This window comes from Mastomys coucha, unplaced genomic scaffold, assembly GCF_008632895.1.
Source record: "Mastomys coucha isolate ucsf_1 unplaced genomic scaffold, UCSF_Mcou_1 pScaffold22, whole genome shotgun sequence".
In the NCBI taxonomy this organism is placed as follows: domain Eukaryota; kingdom Metazoa; phylum Chordata; class Mammalia; order Rodentia; family Muridae; genus Mastomys; species Mastomys coucha.
The window spans coordinates 249,264,827-249,285,328 of NW_022196905.1; the positions used below are offsets into that span (position 1 = coordinate 249,264,827).

Genomic DNA, 20,502 nt, shown 5'->3' on the forward strand with positions numbered 1-20,502 from the left:
GGAGGAGGAGGGAGAGGAAAGGAGAGGGGAGGAGGAAGGAGAGGGAGAGGGAGAGGGAAAGGGAGAGAAGGAGAGAGGGAGAGAGGGAGGGAGAGGGAGAGGGGGAGAGGGAGAGGGAGAGATTGTGTCCAGAAGCTAAAAGAGAATGTCTGGTATCCTACTCTTATATCACTCTCTACCTTATGACTTAAAGACAGTGTTTCTCATTGAACCTGGAGCTAGATTGGCAGCCAGCAATTTTCCTGTCCCCAACCCCCAAGTGTTGGGGTTATAAGGAGGTGCCTGGCCATGACTGGTTTTGTTGTTGTTTTTTTTTCTTGTAGATGATGGGATTCAAACGTAAACATGCATGAGTGGCTCCTTAGGGGAGGAAATGAAATAGCTGCATTCCACTTAGAACGATGGGGTTGGATGTTGTTAACAACCTGGTGACCGTGTGCCACCAGCAGAGCCAGACCTCACCCAAATCTCCTCGGAGTGATCATCCCAGACTCTCCCTCAAATAGACATTAATCTTTAACTGCCAGTCAATAGAATCCATCCTTAGGGGAGATGTCCTATGCACTTTACAGCCTGCTGACCTCTGTGTTATCTTGGTCAGAGACCATACTAGATCCTAGGCGAGCAGTTCTCAACGTGTGTGTGTGTGTGTGTGTGTGTGTGTGTGTGTGTGTGTGTGTGTCGGGGAGGTTTCAAACAATGCTTTCACAGGAGTCACATATCAGATATCCTGCATATTAGATATTTATATTGCTATTTATAACAGTAGCAAAAATACAGTTTTGAAGTAGCAACTAAATAATTTAATGGTTGGGGGTCACCACAACATGAGGAACTGTGTTTAAAGGGTCACAGCATTAGGAAGGTTGAGAACCATTGTCCTAGGCCTTTACAAAAGTGGAGTTACTTGGGTTTTTTTGTTTATTTGGTTGCTTGGTTGTTTTTTTTGTTTGTTTGTTTTATTTTAAGACACAGTTTCTTTGTGTAACCCTGGCTTTCTTGGAACTCACTTTGTAGATGAGGCTGGCCTCAAACTCAAAGTTCTGCCTGCCTCAGCCTCCCAGGTGCTGGGATTAAAGGCCTGCGCCACCACCATCTGCTCCATGCAGAGGTGCTTGTGAGCAGCCATGCCTTAAATTTTATTGGACACCTTAAATTGGAATTATTGTCACCTGGGAATTTTCCTTTCCAAATTCTATTGGGTTTGAATATGCTTACAATAAACCACCTGGTATCAGACCTAGAAGTTTGATCCAGCCTGGCTATCTAAGCTGGGCTGAACCCAGTTTTCATGCTCACCTCTTCCTGGTTCATTCTCTTGCCTGCCATGATGCTTGTAGGGACCTCCAAACTGCAGGAATCATTCCAACCCACGGAGCCATCTTTCTGCCACCCCCCAACATGCATTTGTAGAAAAGAAGGGTTATGGGGGATGTTAGGGTTGCCAGTTAAACATTCCAGTCAAGTGTCAGCTGGAGACAGTTTAAAGAACATACAAAGAGCCTCACGTCGTTCTGCGGCCTGCTCCCAGTGGGTGTGCCAGGGTCAAGGAAGCAGAGAACAAAGTCCCATATGAGAAAGAGCCCTCAGTTGTTGTTATGGTTGTACTGCCTCCTGGTACTGCGGACAGAAGGATCATGTGTCTTCCTTGAAGCAATGGGAAGATGGCACCCTTGGAACTTGTGGGCTAGCTGAGCTCAGTGGATTAAGTAGAAACTACAGCAGAGGATTGGGACAAGCCTGCAAGGAGGTGCTATGGACCTTGAGTTCTCCTCATCATCTCACAGATGGGATCTGGAGGGTGTTTGTGGTCTCAGTCATGCCCCAGATTCTCTTGTGACCTGGGAGGCAGCTGTCCATCAAGGGACTGATTCTCCTCAGCAATGTTTAAATTCACATTGATAGTAGTATAAGCAACTAAGGGTCTGAACTGGGACTCCTTTGACCCATTGGTGTGCAATGATAGCAAAAATTGATGGGACCCCATTTCATATTCCAAAATGCGGGGGCAGGCTTGGTGGTCATTAACCTGTCCAGTCACACAAGAGTCCCATTAAGGAGAACTTTCAAGCCTTTGTTATTTTAAAATTCTTTTCATTTTTGTTTATTCTATTCTATTCTATTTATTTATTTATTTATAATTTTTGGTTTTTCAACATAGTGTTTCTCTGTGTAACAGTCCTGGCTGTCTTGGAACTCATTCTGTAGAACAAACTAGCCTCCACCCTACAGAGATCTGCCTGCCTCTGCCTCCTGAGTTCTGGGATTAAAGGCATATACCACCATTCCTGGCTCCATTTCTAATTTTTTAATATTTATTTATTTATTTATTTATTTATCTATCTATCTTGTATATGTGTGTACATACATCTTCACACTTGTGCCACTGCATGTGTGTGGAGCTCAAAGGACAACTTGTAGGAGTCTATTTCTCACCATGCAGAACCAAACTAAGACAGAGCCTACGTTCCTGAAAGAAGCTGAATATACTTCTGTCTATCTTCCTTTCTCAGCCTTCCTTAAAGCCAGGGCCTGGGCACATGACTGAGCACTTCCAATCAGACCTAAGGGCCCAGCTTTCAAAGATGGTGGCCACTCTCCCCCACTTTAGTCACTTGTAGCAACAGAGGCGATGGGGTCTACAGGAAGCCTCCTCTGCCATGTAATCTCTTCCAGGTCTGATTCTATTACTCTCGCACAGCCCTGGGTGTGTGTGTGGGGGCTGACAGATGTTCTCCAGAAACTCATTTCTGCTCAGAGTGGTTAGAATCAGTGTCTGTAGCTTATAACCAAGATTCATACAAATTTAGGAGGGAGAAGATATGGAGTGGTGAGAAGCCCTGTAGAAATAGTGGGCAGTCTAAGGCTTGTCAGTAGCCAGAGGACGGTGAAAATCCAGCTAGTATTAAGGAAAGAGACTCCAGCAGTCCAGGGCATGCTGTAGTAAGACAGTTAATCCTGTGGTCCCTTAGAACAAAGAACCCAGCCAAGGCAAAGCTTTGCAGAGCCTAATGGCTCCTGCTCTAAAAGTACAAAGATCATACTGAAGTCAAGTCAGAATGGTTGTGCCAATGGCTATAGAGTAAAGGGAAGCCCCCCCTGGAGAGCCCTATCTTTTAGTGCCAAGCACACCCCAAGACAGTCTCTTCAGGTGCAAAGCAGAAATATTAATAACTAGGTAAGGAACACAGCTCAGCAGTAAAGTGATTGCCTAGCATGTATAAGGACCTGGGTTTATCTCCAGTACTGAACAAAAAAATTAAGACATTTACATTCATCATCATATTTACTCTTTAGGGCTTTTATTTATGCCTCTTTTATAATATATGTATCATATGAGTACTGCATTACATGGCTACAATTCATTAGCAAGTATATAAGCACATTTAGGTTTTTACAGTCAGATGCTTGCAACCAAACCTACAAACCCACCGGGCTTCTGACCTGGAAAGGACCTGTAGAGCCACCTTTAGAATAGCAGCTTAAGCCAGAAAGTATACCAAGGAGGTGTCTGCTTGCTTCCGAGGAAAACAAATCATTCTCTTGAGAAGCCCCGACGACGGTTTGCTCTCCACTCTTCCTCTGCTCTTGGACATGAACTGGCCGCTCTGAGTTTGGGCCCCACTTAGCTGCTGTTGTCTCTGGAGAAGCAAAACACAGTCTTCCCAGCTCCTTGACTACGTAGTTCAGGCTGGCCCAGAATGCAGAATCTCTTTGCCCTAAATTCTTGGAACACCTAGATCACAAGGTATAGGACACTAAACCCAGGCTACAAGCAGAAGATCTGAAAGAACCAGATCCAGTTCCTATTGCTTCTTGTCCGTTCCCCCAATGTAGAAAGGAAGCAGTGCGGTTATTTACATTTATTTAATATATGTGTGCTAATGTCCGTCAGAGGAGTCAGTTCTTCACCTCCCCCATGTGAGTCCCAGATATTGAACTCTGGTCACCAGACTTGGCAGCAAGTACCTTCATCTACTGAGTTATCTTGCTGCCCCAATTATTTATTTATTTGTAAGACAGAGTCTTACGCCTTAGTTCACACTGGCTTTGGACTTACTATGCAGCCCAAGTTGGCCTTGAAATAATTGAATTGCTCCAGCCTCAGCCTTGAGTGCTGGAATATTACAGGAGTGAGCCACCACACCTGACAACATAATGAATCTAGATAGTATGGAGAGGAAAAACCCTGACCTATTTTCCACATCATGGAAAAATAAAGTTCCCAGATGAAATTCCATACAGATAGGCAAGGCAGGTCCTGTAAGACTTCCAGAACTTGCTATGAAAATCTACTATGAAGCACAATTAATTAGCCAATGTACGTTTATTGAATAACCTATATATTTCCCTAGGACTGATGGCTATGTGAGATATATAGCTCTACACCTCCTGAGACCCCAGCAGTGACTATGCTTCTTCTGGACATCTGCCACCTCTGGCAGCCCAGTCTATTGAGCACGGAGATTAGGGTGGGAGTGTCTAGAGTCCGAGGTTCCCTCTCTTTCCAGTCTCGGTGGCAGCTACTGTCTCCAACACGTCAACCCACGGAAGACCCATCCTGCAACATACGTGAACACTTCTCCACCTGCAGAAAAGCTTGGGCCAGGTGACAAACTTAGGGAGCAGTGGGAGGGAAAGGATAACCGGGAGGTGGGCGGGACTATCCCACAGGGATGGGCCAGGGTAGGGGGCGGGGCCTCGGGCTCAGAGTCGCACAGAAGTGGTTCCCAGCGGGAGATTGCTTTGGTACCTGATTCTTTTTTAAAAGATTTACTTATTTTATTTATGTGAGTACAGTGTAGCTGTCTTCAGACACACCAGAAGAGAGCGTCAGATCTTGGCTGTGAGCCACCATGTGGTTGCTGGGATTTAGAACTCAGGACCTTTGGAAGAGCAGTCAGCGCTCTTAACAGCTGAACCATCTCTCCAGCCCAGGTACCTGATTCTTGAACAGCTTAAGGTTGCTTGGCTCCCGGATATGACTCTAACTGCAGGCCAAGGTTATGGCAAGAATGTAGGGGTCTTCTACGTCCAGGCAGGGATCTGAAACAGTGGGCAATGCTTGAGACTTGTTCTGGCAGACATGACCACAAACATAATGAACTTTTATAGGTTGGGGAAAACACACATCTTGGCCTAGAAGAGTTTGCCACGTCTAAGAGAAATAAAGTCCCAGATGAAATTCCTCAGAGATAGGTATCTGGTTAGTCCCTCGTGTGTCCACACTTATGACTGAAGGAACAACAGCCTTTCTTCTGTGCCTCACTGACTTCATTAAACAGGTTATATCAGTGAAAGAAAATAGAAGAATTAAATGATAGCCAAACTGACTAGGTTTGTTTCTCAGCTGTGTTACTTCGGGCAAGTTACTCAACTTCTCTGCTGGCACTTCTTCAACTGTAAGATGATATTTGATGATGAGGTGATGTGAAATAATACTCCACAGGCACACACGCATGTGCATGCACACACACACACACACACACACACACACACACACACACACACATGCCATTTCCCAGATTCTCAGGGTAGTTTCTATCCTACTGCTTGAGGAGAAAAGAAAGGAGGAGGAAGAAGAGGAAGAGGAAGAAGAGAAGGAAGAAGAGGAGGAAGAGAAAGAAAAGGAGGAAGAGGAGGAGGAGGAGGAGGAGGAGGAGGAGGAAGAGGAGGAGGAAGAGGAGGAGGAGGCAGAGTCATTGAAGCAGAGAGAATCTGGTCTTTACTGTAGGAAGAGTCCTAGGCACAAAGGATTAATAGGAAACTGACCGTGAAGCACCAGACCCTTCTGGTCTTCCCAGGACCTTCTTCTCCACCATCTGAATGGCCCTTCAAAGCCACCAGTTGGCTAGGCATGATAGCACATGCTTGAAATCCTAGTACTTGGAAAGCTAAGGAAGGAGGCTTTACTGTGAGGTGGAGGCCAGGCTGGGATACATGGTGAACTTAAGGCCAGCCTGAACTTGGTCAGCACGAGAAAACAAAATAATAACTGCAACAACAATACAAAAATGAAACAAAATACGCAGGGGAAAAATGATGAATTGCAAAGCCAGCTGATTCATAATGTCATTTTTTTTAAGATTTATTTACTCATTCTATGTACACTGTACCTGTCTTCAGACACCCCAGAAGAGGCATCAGATCTCATTATGGATGGTTGTGGGCCACCATGTGATTGCTGGGACCTGAACTCACGACCTTCGGAAGAGCAGTCAGTGCTCTTAACTACTGAGCCATCTCTCCAGCCCCTCATAATGTCATTTAATCATTTATAAGGCTGCTAGTCTGGGAAACTCCAACTGCCCAAGGGAGTTTGGTCTGGATGGAGCAGAACAGCTTCCTCTAGCCACTGGCTCTGGCTTTTGCTTTAAGAGCCCATGGAAGCTCATCTTTCCGATCAAAAGCAGGCTGAGGATCCTGGTGCTTCTCTTCCCATGCTAGGCTCCTTTAGGGCCCCCTATGTATTTCCCATGGGCTATACTACTATCCTACCCAGCATCCAGCATTGTACAAAGTCTGAGACCTCTTGGGAGGTTGGGCATTTAGTCCCAGTCAGGAACTTGTTTCACACAGGATATTGCCTGTGCCCTGGACAGCTCTCAGCCGGACCCTACCTGTTTTGGGGGGTTGGGGACTAGTTGGCACAGAGTCAACAACACAGACTCAGGGAGCAGGTGGGAACCACCAAAGCAAGTTCATCTGAGCACTGCTGCAAGCTCCTTTAATACCCTCCACCCATGCCACCATGGGTCCCAAGAAAGTATCTCATCTAAACAGCAGTTCCTAATTGGCTGGCATTATTTGCACCAGCAGTCCTTGCTCTCTCAGGCAGTCCTCAATTAGGTCCTCCTGCAGGAATGCTGGTGTCACAGGCAGTCTTCAGTTAGGTCCTCCTGCAGGAGAGGCTTTTGCAGCTGCACAGCCCCCAGTGTTCACAACAGAGGCAGCCCTGCTGTTCCTGCTACAGACATAGGTGAGCAGTCCAGCAAACTGATTTGTGCACTCCGGGGCTGGCAAGAGAGCTGCTTGGCCAGGCTCAGGAGCCTGGCTCCCACTGGGAGTAGTGCTTCTGAGCTGGAAAGGAATTGTAACAGAGTGAGTCCTATGATGGGGACTCTGCTGTTCTCATCTAGAGGAAGCCATGCCTGAGATCTCTTGGGGAACTCCAAATTCTAATAGGTGGATCCTGGGAGCTGATGTTGATCCGTTTCCATTTCTGCCTCCTCCCTCAGATCTTATTGGGCCATAGGTAATTCGGGCACAGTAAGGGATCTGACAGATACCCAGGTGATAGCTTTCACGATAGAAGTCGAGAAACCCTGGAAACCTCCCAAGCAAGATGTGGATCCAGTCTTGTTTCTCTGCATGAATGAATGTGGTATTCAAAGCTGGGTCATCATCATTCCCTCGGCCTGAGATAGTTGCAAATACAGGGCCCTGGGCAGGACACCATCTCTGACTCTGCACTCAGACACACTCTGTACCTAAGGTCTGGATACCCTAGCAACACAGAGCAGGGCGTTAGCACATCAGGAGAAATGTAACAGAGGAAGGGAGCTGAGAGCGTGGTCTCACCAAACTGGCAGATATAACGGTTTCGAGTTTTACAGCGTTGGTCGTTCCAGTTGAAGGCAGCAGATGCCTGCATTTCCACACAGTTCCCAAACCTGCGAGACCAGGATAAAGAGTGCTTAGGTGTAGGAATGAAATTAGGAATACAGTAGAGCCTTAAACCCTCCATCCCACTAGGCCACCTGCATCTGTGAGGCCCTAGTGTATCACGTGCAGAAGGGGCTGCTGGGAGCCAGTGCCCATTCTGCTCCCCATATACTGCAGCTCTCCACAGGGAAGCTGGGAGATCTCTGTAACCCTCCACCCACCCCAGCCTGGCACTTAGCCACAGCAGGAATATACAGGATCACACTCTTCTGCCATCAAGAGAATATATGCTGGAAGTCCAGTCAGGCCTGACTGCAGGGAGGGTGTGCTGGGGGAGATATGTGGAGACCTTGTTGATCCTATAGACTCCTATAGGTCCTATAGATGGTGATCTCTATCCCTCTGCGGTACTCCTGGGCTTTGAAGACCAGGGAAATGTCACATAACCAGAATGTCTCTGTACAGGAAAGCTGGTGGGTTGGCAGGAGGAGGTATGCATGAAGGATGCAGATGGGTGGGTACCAGAAATGAAGGGCTGATGTAGGCAGTGAGCAGGTGAGGGAGTGGCAAATAGATACTGTACTGGCTGGTTTTGTGTGTCAACTTGCCACAGGCTGGAGTTATCACAGAGAAAGAAGCTGGGGAAGTGCCTCCATGAGATCCAGCTGTGGGGCATTTTCTCAATTAGTGATCAAGGGGGTAGGGCCCCTTGTGGGTGGTGCCATCCCTGGGCTGGAAGTCTTGGGTTCTATAAGAGAGCAGGCTGAGCAAGCCAGGAAAAGCAAGCCAGTAAGGAACATCTCTCCATGGCCTCTGCGTCAGCTCCTGCTTCCTGACCTGCTTGAGTTTCAGTCCTGACTTCCTCTGGTGATCAACAGCAGTGTGGAAGTAAGCTAAATAAACCCTTTCCTCCCCAACTTGCTTCTTGGTCATGATGTTTGTGCAGGAATAGAAACCCTGACTAAGACAGATGCCAAGTGCAAATAGCAATCATAGGTGGACAGAGACTTCTTGGGTCCCCTTTCTATGTAATGTGCCTTCTGTGTCTCCCTTACCTGTGTCTGCATCATCTGGGTCCAGGCTTCCCCAGCACCAAAAACCAGACCTTATAGGCTGGGTGAAGGTTTTTCAGTGGCAGTCAGGCCCAAGTGGGAAGTGGCCCCAGAAGAGGGTAAACATCTCAGACTCACCCCTGGTTGTCAGGCTGCCCAAAGGCAAAACTGGTGAAGGACTGGTATTCTCCAGTAGTCCAGCGGAAGGAGTCCTTAGCTTCCTTGTAGGTGAGCCCTGGACCAGGGTAGTCAAGGTTGCCTACTATCTGACAGTCCAGAAGCCTACTGCCCAATGCCTTTTGAGCTCCCAGTTGTTAAACATCTCTTTTCAGAATTCTCCCCACCCCGTGGTATTTCCCTTCTTGCACCCTTCTTCCTGGGGAATGGAGATTGTCTTAACTACTGACCCATGCTCCAAGCCCCTTCTATACCCTTGCTATCTGTTAGTACATGATAGAGGTTGCCATAGTCCATGTTTCCTGGAGCCTGGTAGGGGTCCAATTCCTCCCACTTTACCACACCCTTCTACCCACCAAGCACTCACCAATCCAGAAATTCTTGGTCTCAAAGTCACTGTCAGTCACCTCATTGGTGGTCTCCAGGCGGCCCAGGTAGAAGGCAAGGATGTCTTGTACTTTCTGGCTCTCAATCTGGGCTAGCACCCCACCTTTTCCCTGTAACCCCACTATGAGTCATATGGGACAGACTGTAGAGTTCAGACCCTGAACGTTCTACCCATTCAGTTGCTCCACCATGGCCAGGATTCCCAAATATGTGTGTTGTCTGGGCTGTCTTGATCTCCACCCTCAACATCTTCCTGCCTCTGAGAATGGAGGTCCTTCTCATCCTCTCCCTACCAGATGTCCCTCTGTGTGTGCACATGGCCCATAGGCAGCTCAGAGGCCAAGCCTGGTTCCTACTCTCAGGAGACTTTTGTCTCAACCACCAGTATATTAACTAGATTCAGATCAATTGTCAATGTTAGCACGTCAAGAAAGACCAAGGAAAATCTGGGTTTCTGGCTTTAGAAAAGACTATGTTTGCCGGGCGGTGGTGGCGCACGCCTTTAATCCCAGCACTTGGGAGGCAGAGACAAGCAGATTTCTGAGTTCGAGGCCAGCCTGGTCTACAGAGTGAGTTCCAGGACAGCCAGGGCTATACAGGGAAACCCTGTCTCAAAAAACCAAAAAAAAAAAAAAAAAAAAAAAAAAAGGCCTATGTTCTAGCCATCCTGACCTGACATCCCAGCATGTCAACCACCAGTCAGAGCTGAGTCAAAACAGCTCCTAGGATAGGTGTGGGGTGGGGCTTTGTTCATGGCTGTTAAGAGGGACCCTAGCTTGGATGAGCCTTGAATCTATGACCCCTGCTTTATACTAAGGAAGAGAGTGAGGCCAGGGAAAGTTGAAGGAACTGCCTCTTGGTCCAAAGCTACTCCACTGCCACCCCCATTTGAGACGCTGGGAAGGCAAGTGCCAGCCCTCACCTGGCATTTCATCTTGGCTCCGTAGTAGGTGTCTGCTTCGGGAGACACCATGAAGCAGTCTCCATCAATCCTCAGGTCACAGGTATGAAAAGGAAAGCGCACCTTGGCTGCCGAGAGTAACAGGAAAACCTGGGTTTGTGTGCTGACCTCAGAGTCCTTACCCTCTCCCATCAGGCTGTGCTCCTGAAACCCCAACCTCTGACTAACTACTCCAGACTGGAAGTGGACAAGAGTCAACAGTGTGCCGGTAAAGTTGCAAGTTGAGATCTCTCAAGAGAGACAAAGAGGGGGACTAGGGAATCTAGGGCTGGAGAGGTGACTCAGTAGGTAAAAACACTTGTTGCCCAGGGGCCTGATGTTCTGAGTTCAACACCCCCAGGAACCCATACAGTGGAAGGAGAGAATCAACCCCCACAAATTGTCCTCTGACATCAACACCTGTTCTGTGTCACATGCACACAAAATGTCATTCAAAAAAAAAAAAAAAAAAAGCCAGGCAGTGGTGGTGCACGCCTTTAATCCCAGCCTTTGGGAGGCAGAGGCAGGTGGATTTCTGAGTTCGAGGCCAGCCTGGTCTACAACGTCTTGAGTTCGAATCCCAGCAACCACATGGTGGCTCACAGCCATCCGTGATGAGATCGGATGCTCTCTTCTGGTGCATCTGAAGACAGCTACAGTAAATTATGCTGGAGTGAACAGGGCCAGCAGAGGTCCTGAGTTCAACAGCAGCCACACACATGATGGCTCACGGCCATCTGTACAGTTACATTGTACTCATACACATAAAATAAATAAAATAAATCTAAGAAAAAAATCTATAGCTTATATAGCATTTGCTAATTCCACTGGTATAAATACCCCACTGTGGTCAATTCTAGGATATTAGGGTGGTTTTCCTGAGCAAGGAGTTGGTAATAGTTTGACACATGGACTCTCACGAGCTGATAAAGTCAGATCCAGCACCCCACTGAAGAAGGGTCTGAGAACAACCTCGAGCTGGAACTCACTGGCACACTGGGCTCCCCCATAGCCAACATCACAGATACAGGAACATTCTTCCTTCCGGAATTGGCCATGCACACACTGTACACTGCAGCGCACTGCAGGGACAAGACAGAGCAGACAGGGAGAGGGTTCAGTCTCAAACCACCTAACAGGCCAACCACAGCAAGACTACCCTCCCAGAGACAGAGCCCATGGTAGGGCTTCCAGCTACTGCCATGTGCTTGCCTGCTTTGGTTTGCTTCTCCTTATAGAAAGAAGCAAACTGAGGTTTGCAAGGTGTGGTGGTTTGAATGTGTTTGGCCCCGGGAGTAGTACTGTTAGAAGGTGTGACCTTGTTGGAGGAAGTGTGTCACTGTGGATGCTGAGCTTTGAGGTAATATGCGCTCAAGCTCTGCCCAATGTGACACACGGACAGTCTTCTCCTCGCTGCCTTTGGATCAAGAGGTAGAACTCTCAACTCCTCCAACACCATGTCTGCCTGCAGGCTGGCATGCTTCCTGCCATGATAATAATGGACTGAACATCTGAAACTGTAAGCCGGCCTCAATGAAATGTTTTCCTTTATAAGAGTTGCTATGGTCATGGTGTCTCTTTATAGCAACAAAACACTAGCTAAGGCAGAAGGTCATGGAAAGTAGGCATGGGACAAGAGAGACCCCTTCTGTTTCCTAATTCGAACTTTGTTTCAATAGATTGCTTAAAGGGCCAAATCTAATTCCCCCTCCCCCCCTCTTTTTTTTTAAAGTCACAGTATTTATCTATATCCTGAGCTAACCTAGAATTCACTATATGGCCTATGTTGGCCTGGAGCTCATGACAATCCTGCTACCTCAGTCTCCCAAGTATAACCCCTAGGATTATAGCCCTCAACATTTTAAATCACATGTATAGCATACAGTTGGGGCTCAATGAGCTTTTATTGAGTGAATGCACGCATGCACTGTAAAAACCCAGTTGTCAATAATTTTAATGCACTGAGACTCCCTCAGAATATCTGAGTCTCCAACCACCCTAGCCCTCCAGCTATTTCACTATACCAGTACATACCACAGGATGGGTGTATGCCCACTGAAGCAAATCTGCCTCACGCTTACCCTGCAGGGCAGCCTGAATGGACACTGGGTCCTCACCTTGGCAGTACCTCCCTGTGTAGCCAGCGGGACAGTGACAACGACAGGTGCTAATATTGAGATGTCCGAGATTTCGGCAGCTCGTGCGGCATGGGTTCCTGGGAACCTCTGGTAAGAAGAAGGTAATTCTGAGAAGGCATCTCTTTCCAGCAGGTCAGGCAGGTGTGAAGGCTAAGGCTTCAGGGATAGCCCTTCAGACTGCTAGTTCCCACCCCGCGGCTACCAATTCTAAGCTCTAAGAGGCAAATAGGGTGGGATACTCACCACAGAGCCCCCCTGCATGATCCCAGGCCTTGAAGCAGCCGGAGACACTGGCTGTGCAGAGGGAGCACCAGGTACCTTTCTTATAAGGGGCGATGGTCTTCCCATTTACATCCCAGTTGCCTCTGTGAGAGCAAGCATCAGAGGGTCTGGAGAACCTGGCCTCAGGTAAGCCAGGAGCAGGAGCTTCGGACAGAGTTGAGGAGGGGCCTTGGGCGGGGCAGGAATGGCTCCTGGCTCCCTTCTCCATGGCCCCCTTAGCACCTCTGGCCCAGATAGGGATTCAGGGAGCTGGGTGTGGTAGATCAGTTGGGAAACGAGAGCTGACTTTCCTGGACACATTCATATATCCAGGGAGGAAAATTCATGAACAAGTCCTGCTCTGCAGGGCTCTGCTCTACTATATCTTCTTCCTTTCACCCTGTTGTCTCCCATGCAGACCAAGGGGTAAATGCATTTTGGGTGGCTGGGCTTATATCTCATCCTAACTGAAAGTCATCCATCCACTCCTCCCACCTGCAGCCCCAGCCTCCGTTCTCTCGCCTACCCCAACCTCAGCTATCACACAGACTATGGTGAGGGGCTTACCCAGGGGAGTAGGCACAGACAAAGGCTTCCATGGCTTCCTGGTCCACAAAGCATGGCTGCCGCCCACAGCCCAGCTGGCTGGAGGTGGCCCACACAAGCTGCAGGGAACACAAGGCTCAGAAACCTTTTCAAATGGGTTTTACTTCAATCCGGGGATCACAGCACAGGCAGTGCACACTTGGAGGTTTGGCTTTAACTAAGCGGACAGATGGCTTCCTTACCTGCCTGGGGTCCCAGGAGCTGCGCCTATGCTGAGCACAGCCATCAGAATTGACGTAAGCTTTTAGAATGGAGGGGGTAGTAGAGTTTGAGGGTTATTAAATGTCAAAAGGTGGGACGATTATGGACAGGTGACAAAAGAAAGACTTAGATATCAAGGGCCTTGTGTAAGATTGTGAAAATGACCACAAGCCTTCTCTTTTCAATATATATATATATAAATATACACATGTATATATATATGATCCCCCATACATATAACAGGTTGGCTTCAAACTCATAGAGTTCCGCCTGTCTCTGCCTCCCAGGTGTTAGAATCAAATGTATGTTCCACCATGCTCAGTTTATAGACTGTTCTTTTATGCTAGAGATTTAATCCAGGGTCTGGCACATACTAGGCAAACTCTACCATTGAGCTACATTCCCCCATTCTACTAGCCCATGCTTTTTAAAAATTAGTTATTGTTTAGGCTGGCCTCAAACTCTCCATGTACCCAAGAATGACACTGAACTCCTGATCTTCCAGCCTCTAGCTCCTGAGTAGGTAATCCTGGGTCTGGACTAAAGGCATCCACCAGTCTTCCTTTATGCATTATACATGTTAGGTTTATAATTTTAGAGCTACAATTATAGTTCAGTGGTAAAGTATTTTTGTATCATAAACAAGACTCTAGTTTAGATCACTAGTATTACACATACACAAAATTGGGGCTGGAGAAATGACTCCGTGGTTAAGAGCACTGATTGCTCTTCCAGAGGACCTGGATTCAATTTCCAGCAACCACATGGCAGCTCACAACTGTCTGTAACTCCAATATCTGACACCCTCACACAGACGTACATGCAGGTAAAATACCAATGCACATAAAATAAAAATAAATTTAAAATATACAAAATTAAATAGATAAGGAGATAGAAGAGAAAGAGTAGAATATATTTAAGGAAATAAATTAATTTAAAAATAATTACATATTTCAAAACAAACAATCCAGAACCACCATTGAAAATAACAACACCGGGCAGTGGTGGCACACCCCTTTAATCCCAGCACTTGGGAGGCAGAGGCAGGCGGATTTCTGAGTTTGAAGCTAGCCTTGTCTACAGAGTGAGTTCCAGGACAGCCAGGGCTACACAGAGAAACCCTGTCTCGAAAACCAAACCAAACCAAACAACAACAATTAAAACAACAACAAACCTAACAATAAAAAGCCTTAAGTAATGTAAAAACTTAAAGGATGAAGCTCGGCATGGTGGCACACTCCTGTAATCATATCACTTGGAAGCTGGAGACAAGAGACTCATGAGTACAAGGCCACCCTGTGCTACCAGGTAAGCTCAAAGCCTGCTTGGTCTGCCTAAGAATACATAGCTAGGAGTTGTATCAAAAACACAAAACAATGGTTTGGGGAGATGTCTTCTCAGATAAAGACACCTGCTTGTAATTCTGAGAACCCCCTACCTCAAGTTCAATTCTGGAGCCCCACATGGTAGAAGGAGAGGCAATCTGTACATGTTGTCCTTTGAACTTCAGATGTATTCTGTGTACTTTATGTGCACACGCATGTGCACAGACATAAAAAAATCAACACAAATGAAAATATTTAACAAACAAACCACAAAACAATGGGCCAGAGAGATGACTCAGTAGGTTAAAAAGCACCAACTGCACAAAACTGACAGAATTTGATCTCTGGGATCTGTGCAAGAAGCCAGAGGATCAACTCCCCCAAATTGCCCTCCAACATCTGCATGTGTGTGGAGGCACACACACACACACACACACACACACACTCTCTCTCTCTCTCTCTCTCTAAATAAATACATAAATAAATAGATAGATGAAATATTAAATTAATTAATTACTATTATAAAACAAAACAAAAGTAGTCTATTTACACAGGCACACATAGAAAACACACAAATATAAATGGAACAAGGCTCGATCAATTTAGGAAAAGATTTTAACAAATATCATAAATTATTCCAGGAAACAGGAAATGAGACAAAGAGTCTTCCTCATTTCATGGGTCAACTTCACTATCGTTATATTTATACTAAAGGTATAAAATAATATTGAGAATTTTGCTTGTGTTATTCAGTGTTGTACTTAGCCACTAAACAGTGCCAGGTATGTAAAAAAAAAAAAAAAAACCACTCAATAAGTATTCATAGCTGTTGAATGGAAAAAGAAGGGAATTTTTTTTCTTTTGGTTTTTCCGAGACAGGGTTTCTCTGTGTAGCCCTGGCTGTCCTGGAACTCACTCTGTAGACCAGGCTGGCCTTGAACTCAGAAATCCACCTGCCTCTGCCTCCCAAGTGCTGGGATTAAAGGTGTGCACCACCACTGCCTGGCTGGGAATTTTCTTGAAAATGATGTACCTGAACTTGAGAAAGAGGTTCATCTGGGGAGGAACAGTGGGGAAAATAGGAGGCACAGGGCTGTGGTGTGATAACATCTAAATATAGACAGTGTCCTTTTAAGGATAAAGTATAGCCTCTTGTAAAATGACTGGGGAGACCATGCCCTAGCCTAGCCTTATCTGAAATATACTCACCTGTGTGTAGTGGGCACAGGTGGCATTGTGGGCACACTCAGCATCCCCATGTCTGTACTGCAGCCCTTCAGCAAACCAGAGGTTGACCACTTTGACAAAGGATGCTGAGCCCCTGGGCAATAGCTGCACATTCCAGCCCACATGTGGGGTGTGTCCTGGGGTAGATGCCAGGTTTGGTGTAGTTGAAGTGCCACAAAGGGCTGCCCTGGCTTGAGCTAGCTGAGCCAGGCTTTCGCTCCAGTCCTGGGAGTGGCAAAAACAGACATCCTCAGGTGATATATTCGCTCCCTTGCTAGTTGCTGTAAGACAAAAGCAACTCAGGGGAGAAAGGGCTTATTTGGCTCAACAATTTCAGCCTAGCACTGCAGGGATATCAAGGTAGCAGGAGCTTGAAGCTGCTTGTCACACCCACAGTCAAGAGCACAGAGAGAATGAAGGCATGCATGTTTGTACTTAGCTCACTTTTCCCTGGTTCTGCAGTCCAGGACTCAAACCCAGGGAATAGTGCCACCTGGGTTTTTTCTTGGTGTTTTGGGGACAGCCCTGGCTGTCTTGTAATTCAATATGTAGACTTGGCAGGCCCAAAATTTACAGAGATCTATCTGCCTTTGCCTCCCAAGTGTTGGGATTTTGGTGTGTGCTACTGTGCTTGGCCAGTGCCACCCATTTTTAAACTGGGTCTTCCTACATCAATTAGCATAATCAAGACTGTCTGCCACAGATCCACAGTCCAACCTAATCTAGACTATTGTTCAGTGAACTTCCTTTTCCAGGTGATTCTGGTCAAGTTGGCACAATCAAAACTGACTACCACAACTGGCCTTTGGATAACAGGGGAGCAAATGAGCATTGAGCCATTTCTCTACTGTCTCTGAGTGTTCAGGGGGTGCCAGGTCACACAGAACAAAGGGTCATGCTCGCTTGCCTAATGATCAGAACAATTTTTCTCACTGTACAGAGCCACAGGAGGTTCAGGCAGGACCTCTGGAGCTGCCCAAGATAGGTCAGGAAAAGAAAATTCTAACTCCATCTTTTGAGTCTTGCAATAAACACTTTTGGCCTCACCTAGGAAATAGCAGCAGTCCAGGCAAGGGGATGGACCTCTGACTGTCATGTTCCACATCTAATAGTAATCTGAGCCTAGACAGTGCCCAGACTTGCAGGCTGGCTTGGCTGTGTTTTCCTTTAAGAGCTGGCCCTAGCCACAGTCAGAAGAACTCTGCTGCTCCCATCTGGTCAAATGTGATTTTTCCAGACCCATTTAAGCAAAGGTCCCCAAGAAAGGAACAAACTCCAGTCAGCTAATCAAAGAATCTACTCAAAGAGGCTGCAGGGTTCTGCTAGATATTGCAGCTTGGAAAATCCTGACTGCTCAGGACGTGAGCACCTGGAGACAGAACAGGGCCAAAGAGAGAAGCAGACCCTCCCCCACCTCCTGGGAAACTGAACCCTGAGTGCTCAAGGTCGCCACCCACTGTGGCTTTCGTCTGAGGACTTTATGGGAGGCAGCCATGGGGAACCTTGCCTTCCCTTACCCATCCCACCCTTGTTCCCAAGCCTGTTCACATGGGCTGCAGCTATGGGGGGAGCGGGGTGCAGGGGCCTCCCAGACTATGCAGGCAGCATGTCCAAGCCTCCAGGAGAACCAGCCCCAACCGTCAGGCTGTAGGCTCCATCATGGAGGCTGTAAACTGCAAGTAAGTGAATAAGTGAGGAATTTTTGAAAGGTCTTCCAGTACTTGCTAGATAAATCCTGGTCACAAACCAGTCCCCCAAAAGTCCAGTGGGATTCTTCTCCCTCTCTGTTCTTCACCTCTCCCTTTCTCCTGGATTCCTTTATATAGTTCCTTTTCCGGGAGATGGGAGTGGGGACCCTGGCTCCATCCATATCTGTTGACCTCTGTGGTGACAGGATGCCAGCAAAGGCAGGTTTGTCTTCAATGCAACCGCCAGTGGCTGAGGGCCCTGACCTCCTATATAAATGGCTTTCCCAGAAGGAAGAAGGCACACAGCTCCCCAGCAACCGAAACCATGGTGGCCCTGGTGAAAGGGCCTCCGGCACTGGCAAGGTCTCCTGAGCTCACTCTGGGGCTCAGTCCCTCTGGCAGCTCTCTTGACACAGAGCAGTTGGGTCTACTCACCATTCTCCGCATGTTGGCTGCAGGAGGGTGGACCTGGCTGCGCAGGCGGTTGTGTGCTGTGAGGATTAAGAAACTCTCCTTCCTGCCCAGGGCTGGAGGCCAGGAGAGAAGGTTAGGCCTGTGATGACCAGCAACTTCTGGGACATTGCTATAGCCTGGGAGGGTGACCCCCACCCCAAGGACACAGATCTGAGATGAGGAGGGGCAGTGGTAGCTGTGTAGGGGAGAACTCCCATTACGGAGATGGAGGGAGACCAGGAGAAAGACAGGAAGATGGGTAAGGATGTGGACCAAGTATAGAGCAATGCTGTGGATGACTGGCTTGGGGGTGGGAAGATGATTGAAGATGATGGGGGCTAAGGGGAATGAGAGACTCAGCCCTGGACTAGAAGCAGGCCTTTCTACCCCTGTTTTTCTTCTGAGATCTTAGCTGCAGGTTCTAACTGGTATCTTTTCTTAACCTCAACCCTGGACCCATCTGCTTCATCCTTCTTCCTTCCCAGTATCCTTCCATCCTCTCCACCATCATCTTAATGGGTTCCCCCATCATGTCACAGCAGCATAACACAGGGCTCAGTCCTGGGTACCTGACTCCTAGAAGTCCCTGGCTACCCTTTCTCAGGCTCACAACAGCATCTCTACTCCAGTCTTTGCCCAGCTATCCCTTACCTTGCAGAGTGGGAGCTTGCTTTGGCAGCTGGGGTGGCTGCTCCTCTGTCCAGGTGATGCCTAGGAGAGATAGGAGCAGAAGCAAGAGACCAAGCCCTCGGCTCTGGCTTCCCAGCCACGGGGAGGGCTCTGGGCGAATCATTGGCCTGCCTGGTGTAGCAGACATGGCTGCTCTCAGCCGTCCAGCTAACCTCCCAGGCTTCACGAAGCTATTCACCTTCTCAGGGAGTGAGGCTAAGCTGCCAGACAAAAGGAGGAGGCTAGTGAATCATCGCTGTGTCCAAACAGCCTCCCTTCCGTGGTACACTGGCTTCAAAAGAGACATAGAACCCTTCTTCTCAAGGCCTCCTTCCCCCAGCCCCAGTGTCTGGCCAGCCCGCTCTGCAACAGAAAGCAGGGCAGTGTGCACTGACCCTGTGGCCCCTGCTAATCATTGTAGGATTATTAGCACCCTCAGGGAGCCCCCAAAGACCCTGCTGATTGGCCTACAGACATTCCAGGGCTGTGGGATTAGCGACTAATGGCTGTACCCTGGCAGGGACAATGTCCTCCAAGCCCATGGACAGCTTCCATTCCCCAGTCCCAGTCATGGGCAGGAGGCTGGGACTTTGGCAGTGGGCCAGTAAAGCAGGCAGGACCTGGGCAAGACCCCAGGGGAGTTCTCTCCTTTCTTGGGAAGCTCATGCCAAATCCCTAGCCATGAATTAAACATAAAGCAGGGAGTAACTGTTCACCAGACAGACACCACCAGTGGGATCCTAGAGGAATGAGCTGGGGCTGCACCTTCGGAGAGAAAGGTGTGCCTTTTACGTCAGGGCAGCGTGAGAGGACGAGGCTAGCCCCAGGGCCCTTCATGCTTACCCATGTGACTTTGGGCTAAGACTGGGGCAAGGCAGACAGAGAGGAGGGCACGGGATGGATGTCCTCCGCTGACTTGAGTCCTGCTGTGAACAAGCCTGCCTCTAGACAAACTGGCCACAGTGGAGGAGGAAGGCAGCAAATTACCGTGGTATATAAGGCCTAGCTGAAGCCTACGGGAATCCCACCAGAATCACTGAATTTCTAACACAGCCAAATGAAAGGCTGACATGTAGACCATAGTCAACTGTCCACAAAGGTTACTCGGCCATTCTAAAGGTTTATTTATTTATTTTATGTATGTGCGTACACTGTAGCTGTACAGATAGTTGTGAGCCTTCATGTGGTTGCTGGGAATTGAATTTTTAGGACCTCTGCTCACTCTGGTCAGCTCTGCTCGAACTCAGCCATTCTAAAGCCTGGCCTTACAAGCTAATACTTTGTCCTTTTGAAGCTGGTGTGGTCCCTGTTCCTAGAGTCAGCACTTTGGAGATTCAGATGTCACCTCTTTGGAGATTCTGCTAGGGCGCAGATGGGCTACATGGACTTCTGGAGAAACATTGATGGAATATGAATGTCATCATGGATGTCAGGCAGTGGGAGCAGGCTAGGCAGTGAGGCGTACAGTGTTGTACAATACCCGGAGCCTCAGGTTTTCTGCGTCAAATAGATGGCCTGAGCTCACCATAGCAGGTTCTATTCGTGATTAGTAATAGCTGCATTTTTACTTGTAAAAAAAAAAGTATTACTTTGAAGTATATGTATGAGTAGGGGTGTCTGGGTGCTATCTCATGTGTGTGTGGAGGTCAGAGGACAACCTTAGAGAGTCAGAGAGAGAGAGAGAGAGAGAGAGAGAGAGAGAGAGAGAGAGAG

At 47.8% G+C, this 20,502-nt stretch overlaps 1 protein-coding gene across 1 annotated transcript; it reads right to left on the minus strand.

Moving 5' to 3' along the window:
* Positions 1–7,042: 7,042 nt before the first annotated feature.
* Positions 7,043–18,928, minus strand: LOC116068042 (C-type lectin domain family 18 member A-like). Its single transcript, XM_031337128.1, has 12 exons — positions 18,772–18,928; positions 18,103–18,194; positions 15,962–16,204; positions 13,188–13,285; positions 12,603–12,724; positions 12,339–12,446; positions 11,211–11,303; positions 10,204–10,310; positions 9,262–9,391; positions 8,856–8,952; positions 7,582–7,673; positions 7,043–7,080 (listed from the first exon to the last, which is right to left on the minus strand). Exons 1-12 carry the CDS (start codon positions 18,911–18,913, stop codon positions 7,043–7,045), a joined length of 1,362 nt encoding a protein of 453 aa, XP_031192988.1. The 5' UTR covers positions 18,914–18,928.
* Between the last annotated feature and the right edge of the window lie 1,574 nt (positions 18,929–20,502).